The sequence below is a fragment of the Colletotrichum aenigma genome (assembly GCF_013390185.1).
Source record: "Colletotrichum aenigma strain Cg56 chromosome Unknown KSG_Cg56_contig10, whole genome shotgun sequence".
Lineage (NCBI taxonomy): Eukaryota > Fungi > Ascomycota > Sordariomycetes > Glomerellales > Glomerellaceae > Colletotrichum > Colletotrichum aenigma.
Genome location: NW_023500916.1, coordinates 212,146 through 232,007, shown reverse-complemented (window position 1 = coordinate 232,007; position 19,862 = coordinate 212,146). Strand labels below are relative to the sequence as shown.

The following is a 19,862-nucleotide window of genomic DNA, read 5'->3' as shown; positions in this document are numbered from 1 at the left end:
TATGAGGCCCTATAGATTAAGCAGAATAGAATATATTATAAAGAAATCTAAGTAGTTTGCTTATAAATTATAGGAATTTAAGTAGTTTATATAACAAAAAATAGGCTTACAGCTTAACGCAAGCAGTAGCATCTTAAATGTATAGCTAAGATAAGCTTTTATATAGCTGACCTTATAAGGCCATCTCTACGCAGTAAGTCACGCGGGCGAAGCTATTAACCTTACTAGTAACAAAGCTATTATTAACATAATACTGAGAGCCACAATAAGCAACTACAGTCAGGTTCAGCGTAGGCAGTTATTCCAGGCCCCTAGGTACGTACTGCGATCTTCTTACTAGACAAAGCACCAGCCAAAGTGCTCTTACTGGATTTATCTACTGTGGACCCTCTTGTAGGGTGGGCTATGAAACTTCCTCAACACAAAAGTTCAAAGTTCAAGGCTGTTGTCTACTCCTCCATTTTATGTACATACAGAAGCCTCACCTCCATTGTGTCTCTCGCCTAGTTACTCGGGATTGGCGGCACCAAGTTATGTACTTTACTCATGGCTCTTATCTAGACCTGCCATCATACCGTCCACTATTGGGGAAGCTCATGCCGAACCGTTGGGTCCGGAGGAAGTTCCGTTGTCGGCTGCTGCCCATATCCAGGTCGGTTCGCTTGCACAAAGCCTCCAGGATATTCGTGCTTAGCCCACACCGGCGCGGGTGACGATTCAGAACCTCCGGCAGTCGTCATCCCATCTAACCCCGCGGCTCTCGACTTCTTCTTCTCTCGCAGAAGCAAGACCGTCAGCGCCATAACCGCAATAGCCAGCGGAAGTCCAACGCCAACCCCTATGCCCGCTGCCGCTCCTGTAGATACTCCGCGCCTGGCTTCTGACGTCGTTGAGCACACCGCGATGGAGGTGCCGCTGGGCCCGGCGCTCGTCGCCGCCGCGATTCCGAGATCGGATTCCAACGCCGTGTTGATCAACATCCTCCCTCTAGGACTCGGCATCGTAAAGTTTCCCTTGTCGCAATCGTTCCGTCCGCGACATGTCCAGATGGCGTCTTGGAAGCAGTAGTTGACCCCGGTGTGTCCACCCAATGCTGAAAAAGTCAGCCTAGAGCCATGGTTCTGCAAGGGGAAAACCTACCAGCATCGCGGCAAATCTTGGGGCATCCGGCCGCTCGAAAGTTCTTGTCTGTGCAGGAGTTCCGGTACATCGTCCACGCATTCGGCTCCAGACAGAGTCCGTTATCGAGGCAGTAGTGGTTGGACTTGCGACAGCACGCGACCGCGGCATTGTCTCCAATCTTGGGGCATTCAATGCCGCCCTGGTCAACCGAGCCATCTGGGAAGTAGCATGTTTCGCCTGTGGCTGATGCCACCAACGTCAGAAGCTCGACAAGTCTAAGGGCGGGCCGGTGCATATTCACGATGAAGAGGGATGGGCCGCTGTGTGATGCTGACGTAGCGAAGTATTGGAATTCGGTTTTTTAAATGTCATGTCGCAAAACCCGGCCACTGCGGTTAGGCTGACTTGCCGACTGTGTCTCACTCGTCGTATTTCATCGACTTGTGTGTTGCCCGATTAGGAAATAGGAAGTCGTCAAACTATCTTCAGCTCTTGTACGAGGTCCGAGCCTTGGCCCTGCAGATTTGTCTCACTGGCTCGTCACTTCCAGTGGCAGCAACCACTCATCTCTCAAAATCGAGTTTCCTGTGTCTTGGTTGCTTACATTGAAATTGATTCGCCCCCGGCCAAGCCCACCGTTGCAGCCGAGTGTGGTTTGACAGGTCGATACGATGCATGGATTTCGGCGACGCAGCGCAAAGAACCTCGCGTCAATCCTGACCGATATGATGGGTTGGGAAGCGAAACCGTCCTTCAAGCCTCGCCCTTCGTCTTCCCGCCTGTGAAATGGTTTGGAAGCTTGCAACACTTGCTGCTCCAGCTCTATTCCCATGCTCGCTTCTCAGGCGCATCCGTCGATAACTCCTACTATTTCGCCTACAAAAGGCTAGCATCCGTGGTGTTTGCTGGACGTCGGTCAATTACTATGTCCGACCCATTGCGCAACTCAACATTTTCGCATGTCCATAGTTTGATTCGATGAGCACACCCAAGAAGCCAGTTGCGACTCAAGATAAGCGACAAGAATGTTTTCTTTTTCAAGTCAATTGGCTGGTGTATTGCTATGCACTATTGCGTACATCCGTCCAAACTCATTATGCGGCATCTGGTAGCTTTAGATTTTCCGCGTGCAAGAAGCTTGATACGTTGTGAATGCACTCGGCTTCATGGAAAGGCCATTTTTCAGTCAGTAATTTCCTTTCAAGCCACAATGCTGTGATGTAAATCTCCTCTAGCCTTCTTCGGGCCTCACTTATTGAGGAAGCTCATGTCTCACGGTGAACTCCAGCGGCAACTCCGCTGTTTGTTGTTCACCCCTTCCAGAGAGATGACTTTCCCGCCACGGGGCTGGCGAAGCCGTAGCCGACTGGTTTGGTTTGGGAGAAGTGGCTTCTGCTGTCGAATGTGCTGAAATAAGGTTGACAGCTTTCGTCCTTTTTTTTCTGACGTAGAAGCAATATCCCCAGGACTCCAGCGACGATTGCAAGAGGAATTCCTACCCCGGCCCCAATACCAACCGCTGCCCCGACAGATATGCCGCTCTCAGGTACGCCGCTCTCAAAAATGCCGCTTTGGAGGCCAAGTTGCGACTTCTAAGCGCTGTTGGGCATGATGGTTCCCATATTTGAAATTGAGAAATTGCTCGTTTTACACGGGACTCTGGTGTTGCATTTCCATTGTCTGGGTCCGCAAAAGTTAACACCACTAAGGTCATCAAGAGCTGGTCAAAGTTTGTTAGCCGTTGGTTTAATGAGCAAGCGCGAATTCGTGTCAAAAGTTTATTGACAACTTGACCACCATGGCCATGATTACTTACTTGAAGCTTCTTGTCCACTGCTACTTGTATTGAAGCAAAACCTCGGGCAACCAGAGGCTTCATACCTGGCATCTGTACAGGAGTGTCGATATAAGGTCCAATAATTAGGCTCAAGACACAAGCGATTGCTCAAGCAATAGTGACCATACATGCAGCATGCTTTGGCAGCATTATCGCCCATAGCAGGACATGGTATACCGCCAGTAGCGCGTCTTGTGCTCGGAAAATAGCATGATTCGTTGTCTTCACCTAACACTGAAGTGCTAAGCAAGATAATTGCAAAGGTGAGAACTGGAATCTTTTGTCGCATAATGACGAGTGTTTGAGAAAGAAAGATGAGGAAAGACCAAAGTCAGGCACTAAAGGTCAGCGGCTCATAATTTATAGGATCATGTACATCCGGCTGACTGGTCTCGGCTGCTTTCGTCTTATGTCTCCTCGCTTTCTCATTGGCAAACTTGTGATATTATTACATTCTATGCGCTTTCAAACTTGTGCTAATTTCTTGTCGCCCATATAGACCCTTCCGGCGTTGTCTCGAACTCACGCGCCTGATTCGCACGACTAAAACATGGGAGTGAATGCGCCACTGGGATCCGGGCGAGCTGACGGGCTTAATTAAGACAATATCTAGCTTTTGCAGCCTCACGGAACACGCACGCCCAATTTGACGGCGAGACTCTTGGTTTATCTTGGCTTCATCCCAACTCGCCTCCTGATCCCGTTCTCTCATCCCCCCGACGTAATGACTGCTACCGAATGCTGATACATTGGCCTCAGATATCATGCGGCGGCTGCTGTTTCTTTTGAGGCTCAGTTGCGGTGGCAAAATCAAGACGTGGCGAGGTGGCTGGACAAACGGTCAGGAGGCTTGAGTCCCATGCCAAACAGAGGAAATGGTCACACTGGACACGTGTGATGGAAGTTCAAGTTGACGTCTAGGGAAATTACGATGCCAACACATAGGTATGACAACATTTTGTCGCGAAAATACCGATTACAAGAGTCAAGCAGATACTTTATGAGACGTATCACAACAGCTTGTTGACTGACTGAATGACAGGGTACTTCGGGAAGGCGAGCTTGTAAACCTGACATCTTGTTAGGAAACGATCAGAAAACATCTGTTTTCGGAGAAAACTCACATTTTGGCAACGCTGGTTGAACTCGTCTGTAGAACCATTAATGCGAGACAGCTCATCATCGGGGACGCCAAGCTTGACGAGGGCTCCCGACTCGGGAGCAACCTTGTCCCACCCAGGACCGGCAGCGGGGTTCTTGATCCATTCCACAAACCACCCGTGGATAGAGTCAGCCAATGCTTGCTGGGCCTCGGTGACGTTAGACAGAGCCTCAAAACACTCATTGCCGCCATGGAAGAAGGGGACCTCAGTGCCATGAGTGGGAGCAGTGCCAGGAACTCCGACGACATTGTCATAGGCGCCGAAGAACCGGTAGACCCAAGTGTCCTGTGCGGCACTGCGGAGGTCCTGGAGGTAGTCTACGGCGCAGTTGAAGCGAGCGTCGCCGTACTGGGCACCGCCACGGAGAGATTCGGTCCCATAGGCTGAAGCGTTGTATGCCTCGATCAGAACAGCATCCTCGATGTGCGCACTGTCGGCATCGAATGTGTTGATCCAGGAGCTGAAGTTCGTGTTTTCAGCGCCGTAAACGAGACTGAAGATGGTACCCTCGCCATTAGAGGTACCAGTAAGGAGCGGCACGTGAGTAGCATACTTGCCAGCGGCAAAACGAGCAGCATAGTCGGAATGGCGGGTGATGTTGTCAATGACAGGAGCGAACCAAGTGTTGAAGGTCGAGTTGAAGTTGGTGGTCTGGAAAGCGTAGACGTCGACATCGCGAAGGCAATCGATTTGGCCGTCGCCACCAGCAGGGCATCCGACCTCGGTAGCAACGGCGTCAAGGGCCTCGTTGACGGGTGCGTAGGCAGGACCGGACATGGCGTTGGCGCTCATCTGCACAGCTCCCTTGAGCCAAGAGTCCGGGTGGTTCCATAGGTAGTGATCGACCTGGACTGAGCCAGAGGAATGGCCACCGAAGACGATGTGGTCGGGGTTTCCTCCGAATGCTGGTCTGGCGTTAGACTCGTGTCACTTTGATTGGCATTGGCCACTCATGTGAGATCTTAGATGCTTGCTTACCCCGGATATTCTCGTGGATCCAATCAAGGGCTTTCTCGACGTCCAGGATGCTAAAGTTTTGGGACTCTTCAGGGTTGGCATCCTTCAACTCCGCAGAGTGTGGAGAGGCGAAGATGCTCTCGCGAGTGTTGAAGTTGACGTAAACGACTCCATTGCGAGCGAAGTTGGTTCCCTGGATCTGAGGATTGCTGTTGGAGCCGGTCACCATAGCACCGCCGTACATGTAGACAAATACCTGCGCGCATTATTGTTCAGTCTTGGAGCCAATTACTAAACCTGTGGGTTCTCGATCCGACTTACGGGCAGGTCATTTCCGTTCGGAGGAGACCAGATGTTCAAGTTCAGACAATCCTCCCCCTGCTGGCTGAATGTAGTGCCGGAGATGGCCTGAGGGCATGTTGGGCCGTATGACGTCGCATCGAAGGTCGCGTTTGACCGCAGAACATTCTGAGGCGCTCTCCATCTTTGAAAGTTTCGTTAGTCCAGCTGAAAGTCGAAAATCGCAATGATCGACACACCTATTCTCCCCACCTGTCGTCGCCGCAAAGGGGATGCCCAAAAACACCGCATTGCGAGAATCATCACGAAAGCCCTTGATCCTTCCCTGAGGAAGAACGACGCTTGTGGGCCTGGTGATGTTGGCACATGCAGCCACCGCCGCGTGAGGGAAGACAGAGGCCACCGTCAGGACCAAGCTTGCGCCGGTTGTCAAGACATTGACGAGTCCCATGATGCACTCACTTTGTTGACGACGATCGGTGAGGTGCATGCGGAAGGTGGGAGGACAACTAGGTAGTCCAAGCTGTTGAGGGCGTCCATGCAGTTCATATGAATAACGAGCGATGCTCTTTTCCCTTTTGATGAGACCCTTACGAAGACAGATGTGGGCAGACAGATGGCGATGGTTTGCTGAAGTGGAGAGGGAACCACAGAACGCCAGGGGTTCAACCCCATGTCAACTCCGCCCATAGGGGGCTCTTTGTGCTGACAGTTGCGCTATCGAGAACGAAAAGGTCGCCTTCTCCGAAAATCTCATTTAATGTTGGGCTGGGCAGGCTGGGATCAGGGTCGTTTTCTTGAGCTTCATCCGAAGAAAGCCCACGCATCTCACCGGCGAAGCTCCACAGCCGGCTCTGTCGGCGTTAATCCCGTGCGCGGTTCGATGTTGAAGAATTCCAAGATCCTGATTCCCATGTGCAAAACACGTTGGTAGACCTTGTCAACTCCCACGTTGCAGAGCGCCGCTCCCCTGACGCTCTCAACCAGCCAGCCCTAGCGGCTCCAGGCTGTCTCCACCGGCAGAGGGACTCGAGAAATCAATAATGCCGCGAAGCATGCAGAGTCCATGGCCCCATGTTGACTCCCTGTTAGATCCCCTGCCTCGGCGGCGGAACAAGCGGGACCGGCGAACTTCAGCCTACGCTACTGTTGGCACTAATTCTTGAACATCACGAGAATCCTGATATGGTCACTCCACGTCTCTCGGCCTCATTGGATCCGATTGACTGGAACCAATGGTTCATGCTCTGGCGATTCCTGGGACCTGATTGCCCGTCAGCATTTGCCAGATGGGCCGCGAGGGTTGCACCAGTTGCTCATCCCACAGGCTAGGTCGGAATTCCCGCTTCTCGCCCCAAGTCTGGAGGAGATATGCAGATTCGACAGATACCGTTTTGCCCTCGAGGGCCACACCTTGCCTAGCGCTGTGTGGTGCGCCACATCCCTACATGAGGTGATTGACAGGCGCAGGAAATGCACAAGCCATGGATCGTCGCACCATGGCTAAGCTGAATTGAAAACAAGCGTGATGCATAAGGGGGGCCTCTGAACAGCCCCGTGGCCCAGCTACTTTCGTGGATCGAGCAATAAGACCCGAGGGGCATCCACCGCCCTTCCTCTTCTGTCTTGTCTGCACAAGTTGACGTGAGGACCGGTCATCTTGCTCGTCATGGCCGAAGGTCTTGGCCAAGTGGTAGGTGAAATTCACGTGCTGGGGATCATTCTTTGAAGCTCAAGTTGCGAGGCTTTTCCCACTCTCTGGTACTGACAGTTTGAGTACTCAGATCTCCTGGTACATCTGTACTGTAGCGGCAACCCTTTTCCTGGTCCTTAGGCTGTGGGTCCGAGTTCGGAGGTTCAAGGCTCTAGGCATCGACGATGGCCTCCTGATACTGTCGACATGTTGTCTCATCGGGGACTTGATCATTCAGCAGCACATGTGGAATCTTGGTATGGCTGAGATTCCAAAGGCCACGAGAGAGGAGTTTATTCAGATTATGCAGGTAAGACTCCCGCGACCGGCTAGCGCGACCTAAGGCGTAGAAGTTGAACTGACGAGGCGTGACACAAAGATGATCGTTCCTGGATCAATCCTCTACGTAACCTCTCTTTGGGCCATCAAAGTTGCACTTGTAATCTTCTACAAAAGAATTGCAGCACCAGCATCGAGACTTCAGATCGTATACAACGTTGCGATAGGCCTGCTCTTGGCGTCTTGGGCAACTATCTTCTTCCACATCATTTTCCAGTGTTACCCGCACGACAAGAGATGGTCAATGGATCCTAACTGTGAGTTAACAATAGGCACAACCAGACCGAGGAACTTGAGATACTGACATCCTGCAGACCAATGCGATCCGAAGGACGCTGAGATCAACTACTGGTTGACGATTCTGCGTGAGAACCCCTCCAACTGATCGTCTTGACGACGCTTGGACTGTGCTAACCCCTCCGCAGTAAACATCGGTTCCGATGTTGCCAGTAAGTCAAGAACATCGTGTTGCTACTTTTCCCCTCCTGACAAAACCCAGCAATCAGCTTGCCAATTTCAATGGTTCTCAAGCTGCAGATGAAGTTGAAGCAGAAGCTTGGCGTCGCCGCCATCTTCGCACTCGGTTTCTTCGTCATCATTGCCAGCAGTAAGTTGGATTGCCTCGACGTCATGCCCTGGCAATTTGATTACAATCTAACAATCGCAGTTATCCGAGCATTTTACTCCAAGAAAATGGAGACAATGTTGACTTGCACTGTGTCTATGATCGAGACAGCTGTTGCGATCATTGCCGCATCCCTTCCAGGTACGCCGACCCTTAACCCATCATCTGATCATCAGCGTACTAACATGTTTCTGTAAAGCACTGCGAACACTCTTTCTCGGGCACACCTCGACTCGCGGGACCACATCAAACTACCGCTACGGGAACTACGAACTCTCATCGGCCGCAATCGGTACCAGACGAACCCATCACAGCCGCCTCACAACCACCGTAGTTGGCGGAACACAGATCAGAGACAATGACTCGGACGAGGAACTGTTCAAGGAGGCCGGTCGGTTGAGTGCTTCTGGACGAGGAGCCTCTGTCACACCGACATCGGATAATCCAGGCGTTATCTCTGTCAGCACAACATTCCAGGTGCATCATAGGGCCAACGAAGAGGGCGCAATGTCCAAGGAGAGACTCGAACAGTACCCTTAGGGAGACCGAGATCCTTTTCTGCATTGGCCCTCCATATGCACCTACCTTCACGCTCTAACGTACCATATGCTTTGCACGCGTCACTTCCAAATACCCCTCGCCTCTTCGAGCAAATACCCCATACGTACCTAGTACTCCACAACGTCACCTAATACACACCGCATGATACTGCATCTTGTTTACGCATGGAAAAAGATGACCAAAAAAACTCAATTGCATGATATTAAGTAGTGTCGCTAATTCTTTCGTCGTAAGATTGATCATAGATCACCGGCAAGCTCTCTCTTGTGTCCATATCCTCGAGGCCAGTTCGGTCCCTTCTATCCCCATGACTTCTTCATTCCGCTTGCAATTGTCTCGTTATCTCTGTGGCAACTACCATCCATCAACGTACTGATCGCCAAGCGATAGCTGCTTCAAAGGTTGGCAGATCATCGCCAGACACCTCGAGGTCCTTTCCATTCTGCTCCTGCACGGAGATCTGAAGTGGTACGGATAGATTGATCTTCGTACCCGACGCAGCTGCAATGACACACAAGTGCAAAACGTATGTTCGGGCCAGGAAGCAACTGTAAAAAGTCGGGAGGAACATTTTGTGGGTGGTTGGGAGTGCGATCGGGATCTCTAGACTTCCTTCCCACAAAGAGGACTGTCCGCCAGTATCAACATGCTGCCATTTGACTTCTACACCAGTCGTTGGCAGTTTGGTTGAAGTGATGTACTTCAACTCCTGCTTGACGCCGGTGGAGTCTCTTGCCTCGCCAAGTTCTGGGAGGGTCTTGATGGGGGCTCCGCTAAACCAGCTGATCGCCTCGAGCCTGGTTTGACCAAGACTGATGTCTGGAGGTGTTGCACATGTCGAGTTCGATTTGAAAGCAAGGTGCATTGTCGCCGAAGTCGGAGAAAGTTGCTGTCCAGCGATGTTTAAGATTGCTGGTGCCGGCTGAACCATAACCACTGTGACCTGGTCCCTTTGTGTCGACAGCAGGCTCTTCCGAGTGTACTTAGTCTTAATCAGGCGGTATCGGGTATCTTGCTCAGTGATGCTTAAAGGCGGATCTTCCGGGAATGAGGGGAACACTTTGATGGACTGGCTGATCTCGGTTGCGTGACCTGGCTCAGAAGCACGCTTCTGTAACACACGACCCACGATAGAGTATCCGACTCTAGCCATTACAGGGGACATGTCGTCTTTTTCCCAGTCACCCATGGTTGGTGGCAGCCGCATGTGGAGATCTTGAATGTGTCCGGACTCCGATAGGGTTTGGGCGTGACAAACGTCACTGGATAGGGCGCGAGGGATTGTGAATTCAAACGGAATATGATAGGTCTGCCCAGCACGAAAGTTTCGCCCTGAAGGGTATGAGTCCTCGTGAATAGGCATGTCCAGCCTTAGGAAATCGTTATCGATGATCTTGGGAGCAGGTAGCATATCGATCCGAGTGTGGGAAGTGCCAAGGAGGGCGATTTGGACGCAATCGAATGGTGTATCCCTTTGGGTGCAAACTGATAGTGTTCCAGAGACCTTGGAGTTGCACGTGTAAATTTTGGACGTGTAGTGGTTGTCAATGCTGATGCTCAGCGCCATCTTGGGCATGTGCATAATGCGACGTGAATCGTGGCCCAGGATAGAAGCAGAAGGGATTGAACGAGGACGTATGCCTTTGAAGATACAAGAGAAACTGTCGGTTTTTGTTGTTGTTGATATAATTCTCAAAAACTGAAGCTGAAAAGAGTTGGTTGAAAGTCGTGGTGAAAACGAAAGAACTGCAGGTTTTAGCGAAAAGGGGCGACAACACATGCTTTATACCACAAAACCGCTCAAGTTCATGCCAGCATTTGTCGTTACAATCAGGTAATGACTCGAATGATTGGGCTAACGAAAGTTTTCAAATCTTTCGGTGCGCGGGCGGCATTGGAACTTTGTCATTTCAACTCGGCTATACTCAACGTACACGGAAGTGGATGGAGCGCCGGACTCGACTTGAGACCTCCGGGACCCACTCTCTCGGGACGGCTTAACGTACACGGTCGGGACCCGCTTCCGGTCATCCAAGGCGGCCAAGCGCGCCCTTTTGTCGATGCCCTGACCCCCGCACCAGTCGATATTAGGGGGAAAGTACGTAATTGAAATCCGAAATTACGGCAAAGGAGAAATTCCGTCCGCTGTTGCACGTGCCCGGGAAGTTTGCCTCAGTTGAGTTGCTTGGTGCGACCTCACTTAAACGGTAGTTTTGCCGACGTGGCCAATCAGATGGCATGACTTCTTCCGAAAAGACAGCTCCGGGTCACTTCTCGTTGGTTTTCAAAGACTAAGTGGATTGAAGAGCATGGTAGCTTTCATCTAAACACCAAAATTGCCTTCAACGAATGACCCATGGGGACCCAGAGCATACACTTGAGGCATGTCTGCCCTTCCAACCTCCTCGAAGGTCTGTCCATCAAGACCAATGAGAATGCTGTGAGTTCCTTCCCGGTCGATGACAATAGTAAGAACTATGCCGTCATCCTCGTCCGTTGCGCCAGGTCTTTGCACGAAGACTGGCTCACAAGGGCAACTCTCTCCGTTGTCTGGCTGCCATCGCTTGAACGTTCCAGTTTTCCAGTCGGACTTTGCTAAGCTCCCGAAAAACGCTGCTTGGACAACCTTTAGCCCGTTCCCGAGTCGACCAATTGGCACAGCTGTCCCCGGAGAGGGGCCGCCGTTGCCAGCAGTGCAATAGACGTAGCGATAATTGGGGTCCATTGAGGCAACCTTGGCAATCCGCGGAAGCTCGCATGCCATTCCTGGTATTGACACAGCGACTGTTACACGGCCGATGCGAGACGGATCGGCGCTGTCCACGCCGGCCATCTCGTACCGGACGAGAGTGCCGTCCTGGAAAGGCCGTGCTGGATCCACAATGTTGCTCAAACTGTACTCGCTGTACGATGGATAAGTTTCTTCGTAACTGCAAAGGTCGATGTGAATATTGACGGCGCCGGTTTGACGATCAACATAGTCGTATCCATTAACCGAATGGAAAAACATGAAGCCGTCCTTTTGCGCATAAGTCGCGACGCTTTGGAACACAGTGTAAGTCAAAATCCAATGATGGTTGAGCTTCTACAGAGGGCACTCACTGCCTGCCGTCATTCTTATTCAAAACGAAAAATTGGGTTGGAGTGTTAGGCTCGAATTGGAGCATGTCTGACATTGGCTTCGTCGTATCGCTGACATCCATTTGAACCGGCTGAAATTTGGAGCTAAGCAAACACCTTTTGCAGAAAGTAATAGTTGATAGATCACTTACGTTCCTAATGAAAACCACATACTTGTCTGTCATCGCCAGAGAATGAATGTAACACGGCTTGCAAGGGAGTGGCGTCTTCCAGAAGAGAGACGCAGGTTTTGACGCAATGTTCAATGCAAAGACTGACATGATACCCTTCTCAGGATCGATCAAATAATTGAAAGTTAGACCCCGGGTGCGATCTTTGGGTGGATGAGAGCAAATGCCGAAGCCAGAAAGTTCTGGGTCGATTTGGGCATACGTGAGCATCCGCTTTGGCTCAAGGGTTCGCGCATCGCAGACTTGAAGGAGGTTGAAATCCGTCTGGACCAGGACCTGGATTGGTGCACTCTGTTAGCCATGCTTAGTTATGAGTAACCATGACCTTACCTCTTCGGTCGCGGGATCCTTTGCCTCGGGCCCTTTGGAGTGTGGATTGTCGTCCGGTGGAAGGTGCATCCCACGGCGAGGAACAACGTTTACATTTATCTCATCAGGCTCCATATACCCGTTTGGAAGATAGAGAGATTGCTGAAAAATGTGTTAGCGCGTGAGTGACTTGAGAGAATACTACTCTACTGACTTGAGCTCCCAGAAGTGCCGAACACGGATCTTGCGTGTACTTAAGAGGCGTGTTTGGATTGAGACCGAAGACATTAGTGGAAAGATAGCCATCTCGTTTGGCCCTCCTCACAACCCCCTCAGACGTGTATCGGCTCGTATAGTGAACATTCCCATCCAACATCCGAAACTTATGAAGCATCCCGAGGCCGTCAAAGAAATGCTGAATGATAGCTCTAGGCTTTGAACCATCTTCAGACAACGGGACAGTAAAACGTCCAGGCCCAATTCTGTATTCACCGTCAGAAAAGTCCTTTGTCTATCTTCTTCTTGAACCTTCGCATAGACTAACCGAACAAATGTGCCCTTCAGCCATGACGGCCATGTGCCCGCAGTAGTGCACTGAGTCTCCGTAGTTGTTTCGGGGACATCACGAAGGTATGGAGGTAAGTACTGGAGATCCTCTTCGGGAAGGAAGTACTGATTGTAACCTGGACTGGGTTTCTGACTGACAACCATGGTTTAGATCTCCTGTGACTCGAAATTACTGCAGCGTAGCCAAGATTTGCTCCTTGAAACCTGCAGGATATTGATAACAGTGGATCCATGATGCAGCAGTCTTGCGCACCTAGGGCCGTCAATAAATGACACAGCCAACGGGATGCCCGGTCGAATGCATTACAACCCCGCGTCTCCGCAGTTCCCCATACTCCGAGCCCGATTACGATCTGCCGCGCGCTGCAGAGTGGGCACGGGCCGGCGCGTGTGCGGGGTGACATCCGGGGTTTGGAGCTTCTCCCCGAGCACTACTTCAGACTTATCTCCCCGATAGCTACCTCGAGGCCAATAGTACGTGTCCTATTGGGAAGTGTATTGTTGGTAGAGTGATAGGTGATTGTAAATACGATGGTCCACGATGTCGTTAAACAAGGCGTCACGCAGCTGTTGATAACCTAGTCTTTGAGAGACTATGCAAAATTAGAGGTTGGCTTGCTCGCTATCTTGAATCGCAAAATCAGTCTCAATCCTCAAAGGCTGAGCAAAATGTCGTCTGATATTCCCATAACTAGCTCCTCGGTGATGGTAGGTTTCCTTCTTTGTAACTCATCGCGCCGGACCTCTGCTTAAACTATGAAAACTAATTTAGAATCGCACGCAGCATTGGCCATTGTCATGGAGAATCTGGATTCTCCTCAACGTCAGCTTTTACAACCTTCTGGGGAATGCATTTGCGGCTGGGGTATCTCCCCTGTTCTCCCTGATTATCGAAGAGCTTCATTGTACCTCTGAAGAAGCATCGCAACTGTCAACCTACGTACTCCTGACCCTTGGTTTGTCGGTAAGTTCCATGCAGCATAATCATACAGAGAAGACACAGAGACTAACGGAGCCCATCATTAGAATATACTCGCACTCCCGGCCGCCTCATTGATCGGCAAACGCTACACGATCCTGATATCCTTATTATTCTTCCTCGCCTTCTGCCTATGGGGTGCCGAGGCACCGACATTCAACTCTCTCAGAGCTTCAAGAATTTTAGGCGGTCTAGCTGGTGGCCTCGTCGAGGCTCTAGGCCCAAGCATCGTTGCGGAAACCTTCCCAGAAAGCCAATTGGCTAGTGCCATGGTGGTCTACGTTGGACTCCTGGCCGCTGGTTCGAGCTTGGGACCAATTGTCGCTGGAGTTGTGGCCGAGGGAGTGAATGACTGGAGATGGTACTTCCGCATTCTCGCGGCCCTCATTTTCGTCACACTCCTAGGATCGCTCCTAATGCTTCCGGAAACACGGATCGACGATCAAACACCTATCGAGGTCTCAACCGACAATGAGGACAATATCAAGCGCTTAGGTTCCAACTTGAAGTGTACGGAAGTCGAAGAAGCTCGTCAGAGAACCGGGAATGAGATCCTGTCGACCAAAAGACAATGGTGGCTCAGATCCTTTACTGGCGCCTATGTCGACATGAACTGGAAACTCGCAATGACCAGTTTTGTTCAGCCAGTGCAGCTTCTTGTGGCCCCGCAGGTTCTGATCACCACCCTGGTCTTCGGGTTCACGATCGGCTGGACTGTTCTCGTTTCCATCCTCGTGGCTGTTGTCTACGCACAACCACCCATGCTTTGGACAGCTCGCCCCGTAGGCCTCCTTAGTGTTGGAAGTCTACTTGGTCTCCTGATAGGACTTCCAATCGGCGGTGCTCTAGCGGACTTCTTGTATGGCAAGGCAGCCAGGAAAAACAAGCATATGCCGAACCCGGCCTCTAGACTGCCGGCAGTTATCATTGGTGGAATCATCAGCCCTGCTGGGTGCATTGTGATTGGATACGGCTTGAACTCTCCAGAGAATTGGGTTTCAGTGAGTGTCGGCTGGGGAATGTTGGCTACGGGGTTGACATGCTCGGCCAACGTTTTGCTAACGTATGCCGTTGACACTATGCCTTCTCGGGCCAGTCACATTGGAGTTCTGGTGAACTTGATCAAGAACTGTGTCGGTTTCGGTGTGTCTTATGCTGCCATCACTTGGATGGAGCAAATGGGCCCTGTGAAGCAATTTGGCATTATGGCAGGTGTTCTGTGGGCGCTTTATCTGCTGGTCATCCCCGTCTACTTTTTCAGCGAAGCCATCATTCGTAAGACTGCTAGTCTCGCTTGATCTGTTCCCTTGGAACATTGAGGTCAAGAGGGTAGCGAGCAGCTTGAGTATGTTGATAACGGCGTTGTAGACATTGAGACTAGACACGGTTTGCATGGAGTTTTGGTAGTTGCTTTTCATAATGAAAAAGAAAATGCACCAAAAAAAGTTTAAAATGTACAGAAAAGGGTGGAGGGGGATGGTTCAACATTCAAACCCTTCGTTATTTAACGCCTTGTGAATCATGGGTACGGGGCGAAGTTGTTTAAAAACCATGCCACTCTTTCACCTCCACTGGCGGTTTTGTTGTAATTGGCCAAATCTTTGTCATTCCAAGCAGCTCTAGTTACACAGAATTCTGCTGCCGGTTCACTCTCTAACACAGACAGCCATTATGGTCGGTCGCTCAAGCAGATACCAAGCTCTCTATATCCATGTCGGCGGAACGATAGAACCCTAAGCTCTTGAGCATGGGCGAATCATCAAACCGATACAAGTAAACCGGCTCTTGCAGTCCCTGGTCGGCAAAATGCTGGTAGGGGTACCATGAAGGAATACAAAAAGTGTCCCCCTTTTTCCACTGGAAAGTTTGATCGCCGATGCGGCTGTGTCCAGAGCCCTCAACAACGTGATACACTGAAGACGCAGTCTCTTGAACCAGCGGTGATTTCGCACCGGGTGCAATGCGGGCGGCTTTCCCTCCCAGGATCTTGCTCACTAACACGGCGTAAGTAAAGAAGTCGGGTTCAAAGGTTTGAGGCTAGAGGAAAACTTAACGCACCTTCAGACCCGTCGGCATGCAAGTATCTACTTGTAGCAAAGTCGCCGCCCTCAGAGTCGAGCGCAGCCTTCATTCGGCTCCATGGGAAGACAATGGGCGATTGGGAGGTGTCGACATTCTCGGCGGGATAACGAGGGGCCGAGAAATGCTCAACAAAATGAACCGGAAAATGAGTGAAGTTGGGCAAGTCAAGACCATCGAGCCAAATCATTGGTCCCGATCCATCCTTTCCATGGTCGTGCCAGTTCCACGTGGGGGTCAAAATGACGTCTCCACGATTCATCTGGATACGCTTACCATGAACAGCAGTAAAGCCGCCCTGGCCCTCAATGATGAATCGCATTGCAAAGGCGGTATGACGATGGGCTTTTGCTGTCTCATTGGGCATGACTAGCTGTAGCCCAGCGTAGATTGTATCAGTCGTGAAGGGTGCATCTAGTGTGCAAGTCAGCTGCGCCCGACGGAGCGAATCTCGGCTCTCTTACCTCGAGATGGGTTCACAAGCATCAAAACCCTGCGCTCGGCTTGGTGCTCATTCACAAGTTGCCCGGCTTGCAAAAGAGTTGGGCGAATTTCTGAGTATTTCCAAAGGAAAGGTGTGCATCTTGGGTTTGGCAGAGGTGGATTCAATCTTGACATCTGAAGCCACAGCGGCTTTGTGTGGCTGGCTTCAGCTGCCTGCAGCATCCTGGCCGTCTCATCCTCGGCTGGCTTGGGTTGCGTGTAAGTCTCGGTTGCTGTTGTAGAAGACATAATTGCGATCTGATTGCGCGTGCGTGGTCTGTTGGCAAATGAGGCGATTGCGGACTGGGTCTTTAACCTTCGACGAAGATTATCACAGAGTCACAACGTGCCATAATATGAACGTCGATCAAGAATGCCTTTCTCCTTGCTGTTGCTGCAGTCGCCAGATGCGATTTGTTCCAAGCTCTCCGAGGCTGGTAACAAGTGAAACTCCAGGGTATCCGGGGGACTTAGTCTATCTCCGAGCGAAAATGGCTGGCAGCTCTCAGCACTGACGCCCAAAGCTCCGCTAAACGTCTCGAGCCACCTCACAAACTGTGGCTTAGGTGGACACAAGCTTTGGCGATCCCTAACTCCCCGCCCACAACGTCTCCCCCTTCCGGGGATATCGACATCTTTCTCTCTAAATCCCCGCCTCTATCGTGTCCGTAGCTCTGCAGCGAAGAAGATTCTGCAGGCAGAAAGGCAGCAGATACAGCCGATGGAGAACCTCACCCCTCCAGTCGCAAACGTCCGGAAGCGGAAGCGGATTCCGATCGCCTGCAGTGCTTGTCGGGCCCGCAAGTCACGGGTAAGTCACCTGCCCTAATCGATCAACGGAGATGATTCTCGGCGCTGGCCTATAATGGCCATTCTAGTGGTCCCTAGCAGCTAACATGGAATCTGTGTGTGAAAGTGCGACGGTGCGAGACCGTCGTGTTCGGCATGTGTTGAACAAGCCATCGACTGTGTCTATGCTGTGAACTCTGGGCCAAGCAACGCTCTGGTGCCCAAACAGTATGTCTCACTAAGGAACCCCGTGTGAAGAATGGAATAACCAATCTGCAATCTAGATACCTCGAGCAAGTCGAAAACCGACTAGCAGATGTCGAAGAGGAAATTGGCCGGCTGAAACGACTCGTCCCCAACGCGACCCCCAGTGGAAAACAACACGTGATTCATTCGCGTAGCACCTCGTCGCGTCGCGACCATCCATCTGAAAGCCCTTATGGGGAAGACTCCCTTCACGTCGAAGACGGAAGTTTGCCCGGTATATCCCCAGATGCCACAGATGGGGTGGGCACTATTGAGTTCGGCAATGAGGAGACGTGGGCCTATTTTGGTATGATGCTGTCATTACTAACACGCTGTTTTCGTGACCTTGTCAGTTCAGCCTTTACTGACCTTATTGTATTCTAGGCCCATCATCCAACATTGCTTTCACTCGAGTCATCCGTCGGACTTTGAGCCACTTGCTTCACAATGCGCAGAAAAGTCAACAACCCGGGGTTGTCTCGCCTGATCGAGATGCACAGCAACACATTCTTGCTGTTTCCAGATCAGAATCCCCCATAGACGATTCTTACGACTATAGGAAACTAGAGACACCCGCAGAAGCGAGCCGTCTTCCACCCGAGCCAGAACTAACACGTCTCATCCGCCAGTTCTTCTCCGACACTGGACTTCTGTTTCCTTATGTCCACGAAGACAGCTTTTGGAAAAACTACACACAGTTCCGAGCGACAGGGTTGAAGAATGCCAGACATTCATGGCTTTCACTATTGAACATGATTCTTGCTATGGCGACAAGCACAGCTAATGCAGACGGACTCGGGCTGAACGATAGACAAGCCATCTCAGAGGTCTACTACAGGCGTGCTAAGGTGCTCTCGATGAGTCAGATGGGCGCCACAGCCAATGTCGAAGCAGGTATGATGCCACTCTTGCCCTAGTTGACCGAGGCATGGACCATCACTGACTGCTTGCTCAGTTCAAGTTATGCTTTTGATGTCTCAATATCTACAGGGTAGCCAACGGTCTATCCAAACATGGGCCATTCATGGGATTGCAGTCAAGGCCGCAATGGAACTGGGGCTCCACTCCCAGCTTGCTCTTCAGAGATTCGATCCATTGGAAAGAGAAATAAGAATCCGTACATGGTATGGGTGTGTTGCGCTCGATAGGTTTGTCTTCTTGATTCAACGCTGCTGCTATCGACTCTCTCTCATGCTGCAATAGGACATTGAGCTTAACGTTTGGAAGGCCGCCGATCGTTCCACAAATCTACATTCGCACACCTCAGCCGAGTCACTTTATCCCATATCCAGACAACTCCAAGATTCTTCGATGGTCTCAAAATGAAAACAGCACTCTCTTTTGGAACGGATCTTTGTACGCCATTGCTGCTAACTATACCTCTGTCAAAAGTTGATTTGGTGGCTGACCAGTTCCACAGGACTTTGTATGGTGTTACGGCCTCGGTCATTGATGAACTTTACGAGAGCAACCTTGGCTCTAGCGTGACACCAATTCCGCCGGCGAATATCGTGTCGACCGTGATCCACACTGGACAGAAACTAGCTGCCTGGCAAGCATCACTTCCAACGTCCATGCGGCTTGTTGAACCTTCAGAGATATGTGACCCAGCGGAAAGTCCAATATCACTCAAGTTCCGAGTTATCCTGACTCTTCGGTACCACAACCTGCACATATTGTCTCATAGGCCCATCCTAGATCGCTGCCTGCAGGCTCTTGACGGAATTCCGCAGACAGATCAAGAGACGGCTACCCTTCAACAAGGATGGTACCTTAGCAAGGACGCATGTCTTCAGTCTGCGGAAAGCATCATCCGCCTTGTTGAAGCTTGCAAGTCTTCAAGTGACAAGCAACCAACCATTTCCTATCTTGGGGCTTGGTGGTTCAGTCTTTACTTCAGTGCGTACTTCCTCCCTGACCAAGAATCCATCTAATGCTCTCTCGTAGCCTTCAACGCGGCGTTGACGATTGTTGCCATTAAATTGATCGAGGAAAGATCCTCACCATCACCGTTTGATCGAAGCTACTCCAACGCCACTGAGCGCCTCGACGAGGTGCTGAAGGATGCGGTGAATTGCATAGCACGGCTAGACAAGCAAAACCAAATGGTCGAAAAGTGTGCCAAGTTCACCGCGACCTTGATCTTCCTTGTGCAAAGCCTCTCAACAGGTAGGATCTATCAAAAGTATCGGGGAGATCCAGCTAACAACCAAGCAGTTCCGGCCAGAGACAATGGCATAGTCCCGGATGCCCCAATTCAGGTGATCCCTCCCACTGGGGAAGTGCTTCCAGTCAATGTTCCAACAAACAATGGCATGGATGAAGCCTTTGCGGATTTAATGAACTTTCTCCCACCAAATTTCAATGACTTTTCTGCGTCTAGTGGGCCGTTTGCAATGTCTGAGCTGATGGATGACTTTGCGACTGGGGATCTTTTCTGGTAGTTTAGTTGCGAATGCCACAGAGCCTCCCGATCCTTCGGCCGAATTCTAGAGACTGGAC

General features: G+C 51.0%; 8 protein-coding genes across 8 annotated transcripts; 3 read left to right on the top strand and 5 right to left on the bottom strand.

The window, feature by feature from the left end:
• Positions 1–581: 581 nt before the first annotated feature.
• Positions 582–1,417, bottom strand: CGCA056_v013916 (uncharacterized protein; the record flags this gene model as incomplete). Its single annotated transcript, XM_037329158.1, has 2 exons — positions 582–1,093; positions 1,141–1,417. 2 exons carry the CDS (start codon positions 1,415–1,417, stop codon positions 582–584), a joined length of 789 nt encoding a protein of 262 aa, XP_037172105.1.
• Positions 1,418–3,969: 2,552 nt separating this feature from the next.
• Positions 3,970–5,830, bottom strand: pnbA-1 (Para-nitrobenzyl esterase; the record flags this gene model as incomplete). Its single annotated transcript, XM_037329157.1, has 5 exons — positions 3,970–4,029; positions 4,084–5,027; positions 5,101–5,335; positions 5,401–5,563; positions 5,619–5,830. The coding sequence occupies 5 exons, from the start codon at positions 5,828–5,830 to the stop codon at positions 3,970–3,972; spliced, it is 1,614 nt and encodes a 537-aa protein (XP_037172102.1).
• Positions 5,831–7,048: 1,218 nt separating this feature from the next.
• CGCA056_v013914 (uncharacterized protein) lies at positions 7,049–8,576 on the top strand (the record flags this gene model as incomplete). The annotated part of the gene is made up of 8 exons (XM_037329156.1): positions 7,049–7,072; positions 7,164–7,382; positions 7,452–7,668; positions 7,726–7,776; positions 7,837–7,860; positions 7,911–8,018; positions 8,079–8,177; positions 8,236–8,576. 8 exons carry the CDS (start codon positions 7,049–7,051, stop codon positions 8,574–8,576), a joined length of 1,083 nt encoding a protein of 360 aa, XP_037172103.1.
• A 385-nt stretch (positions 8,577–8,961) lies between these two features.
• CGCA056_v013913 (uncharacterized protein) lies at positions 8,962–10,164 on the bottom strand (the record flags this gene model as incomplete). Its single annotated transcript, XM_037329155.1, has 1 exon — positions 8,962–10,164. One exon carries the CDS (start codon positions 10,162–10,164, stop codon positions 8,962–8,964), a length of 1,203 nt encoding a protein of 400 aa, XP_037172108.1.
• A 756-nt stretch (positions 10,165–10,920) lies between these two features.
• Positions 10,921–12,928, bottom strand: Bco2 (Beta,beta-carotene 9',10'-oxygenase; the record flags this gene model as incomplete). The annotated part of the gene is made up of 6 exons (XM_037329154.1): positions 10,921–11,638; positions 11,700–11,809; positions 11,870–12,184; positions 12,239–12,379; positions 12,432–12,699; positions 12,762–12,928. The coding sequence occupies 6 exons, from the start codon at positions 12,926–12,928 to the stop codon at positions 10,921–10,923; spliced, it is 1,719 nt and encodes a 572-aa protein (XP_037172109.1).
• Positions 12,929–13,453: 525 nt separating this feature from the next.
• On the top strand, positions 13,454–15,061 carry CGCA056_v013911 (putative MFS-type transporter; the record flags this gene model as incomplete). Its single annotated transcript, XM_037329153.1, has 3 exons — positions 13,454–13,492; positions 13,569–13,748; positions 13,811–15,061. The coding sequence occupies 3 exons, from the start codon at positions 13,454–13,456 to the stop codon at positions 15,059–15,061; spliced, it is 1,470 nt and encodes a 489-aa protein (XP_037172106.1).
• Positions 15,062–15,446: 385 nt separating this feature from the next.
• On the bottom strand, positions 15,447–16,574 carry nagI (Gentisate 1,2-dioxygenase; the record flags this gene model as incomplete). Its single annotated transcript, XM_037329152.1, has 3 exons — positions 15,447–15,757; positions 15,822–16,256; positions 16,307–16,574. The coding sequence occupies 3 exons, from the start codon at positions 16,572–16,574 to the stop codon at positions 15,447–15,449; spliced, it is 1,014 nt and encodes a 337-aa protein (XP_037172107.1).
• A 472-nt stretch (positions 16,575–17,046) lies between these two features.
• Positions 17,047–19,804, top strand: CGCA056_v013909 (putative transcriptional regulatory protein; the record flags this gene model as incomplete). Its single annotated transcript, XM_037329151.1, has 9 exons — positions 17,047–17,136; positions 17,242–17,342; positions 17,399–17,667; positions 17,745–18,254; positions 18,316–18,508; positions 18,564–18,716; positions 18,781–19,259; positions 19,308–19,529; positions 19,578–19,804. 9 exons carry the CDS (start codon positions 17,047–17,049, stop codon positions 19,802–19,804), a joined length of 2,244 nt encoding a protein of 747 aa, XP_037172395.1.
• Positions 19,805–19,862: the final 58 nt, after the last annotated feature.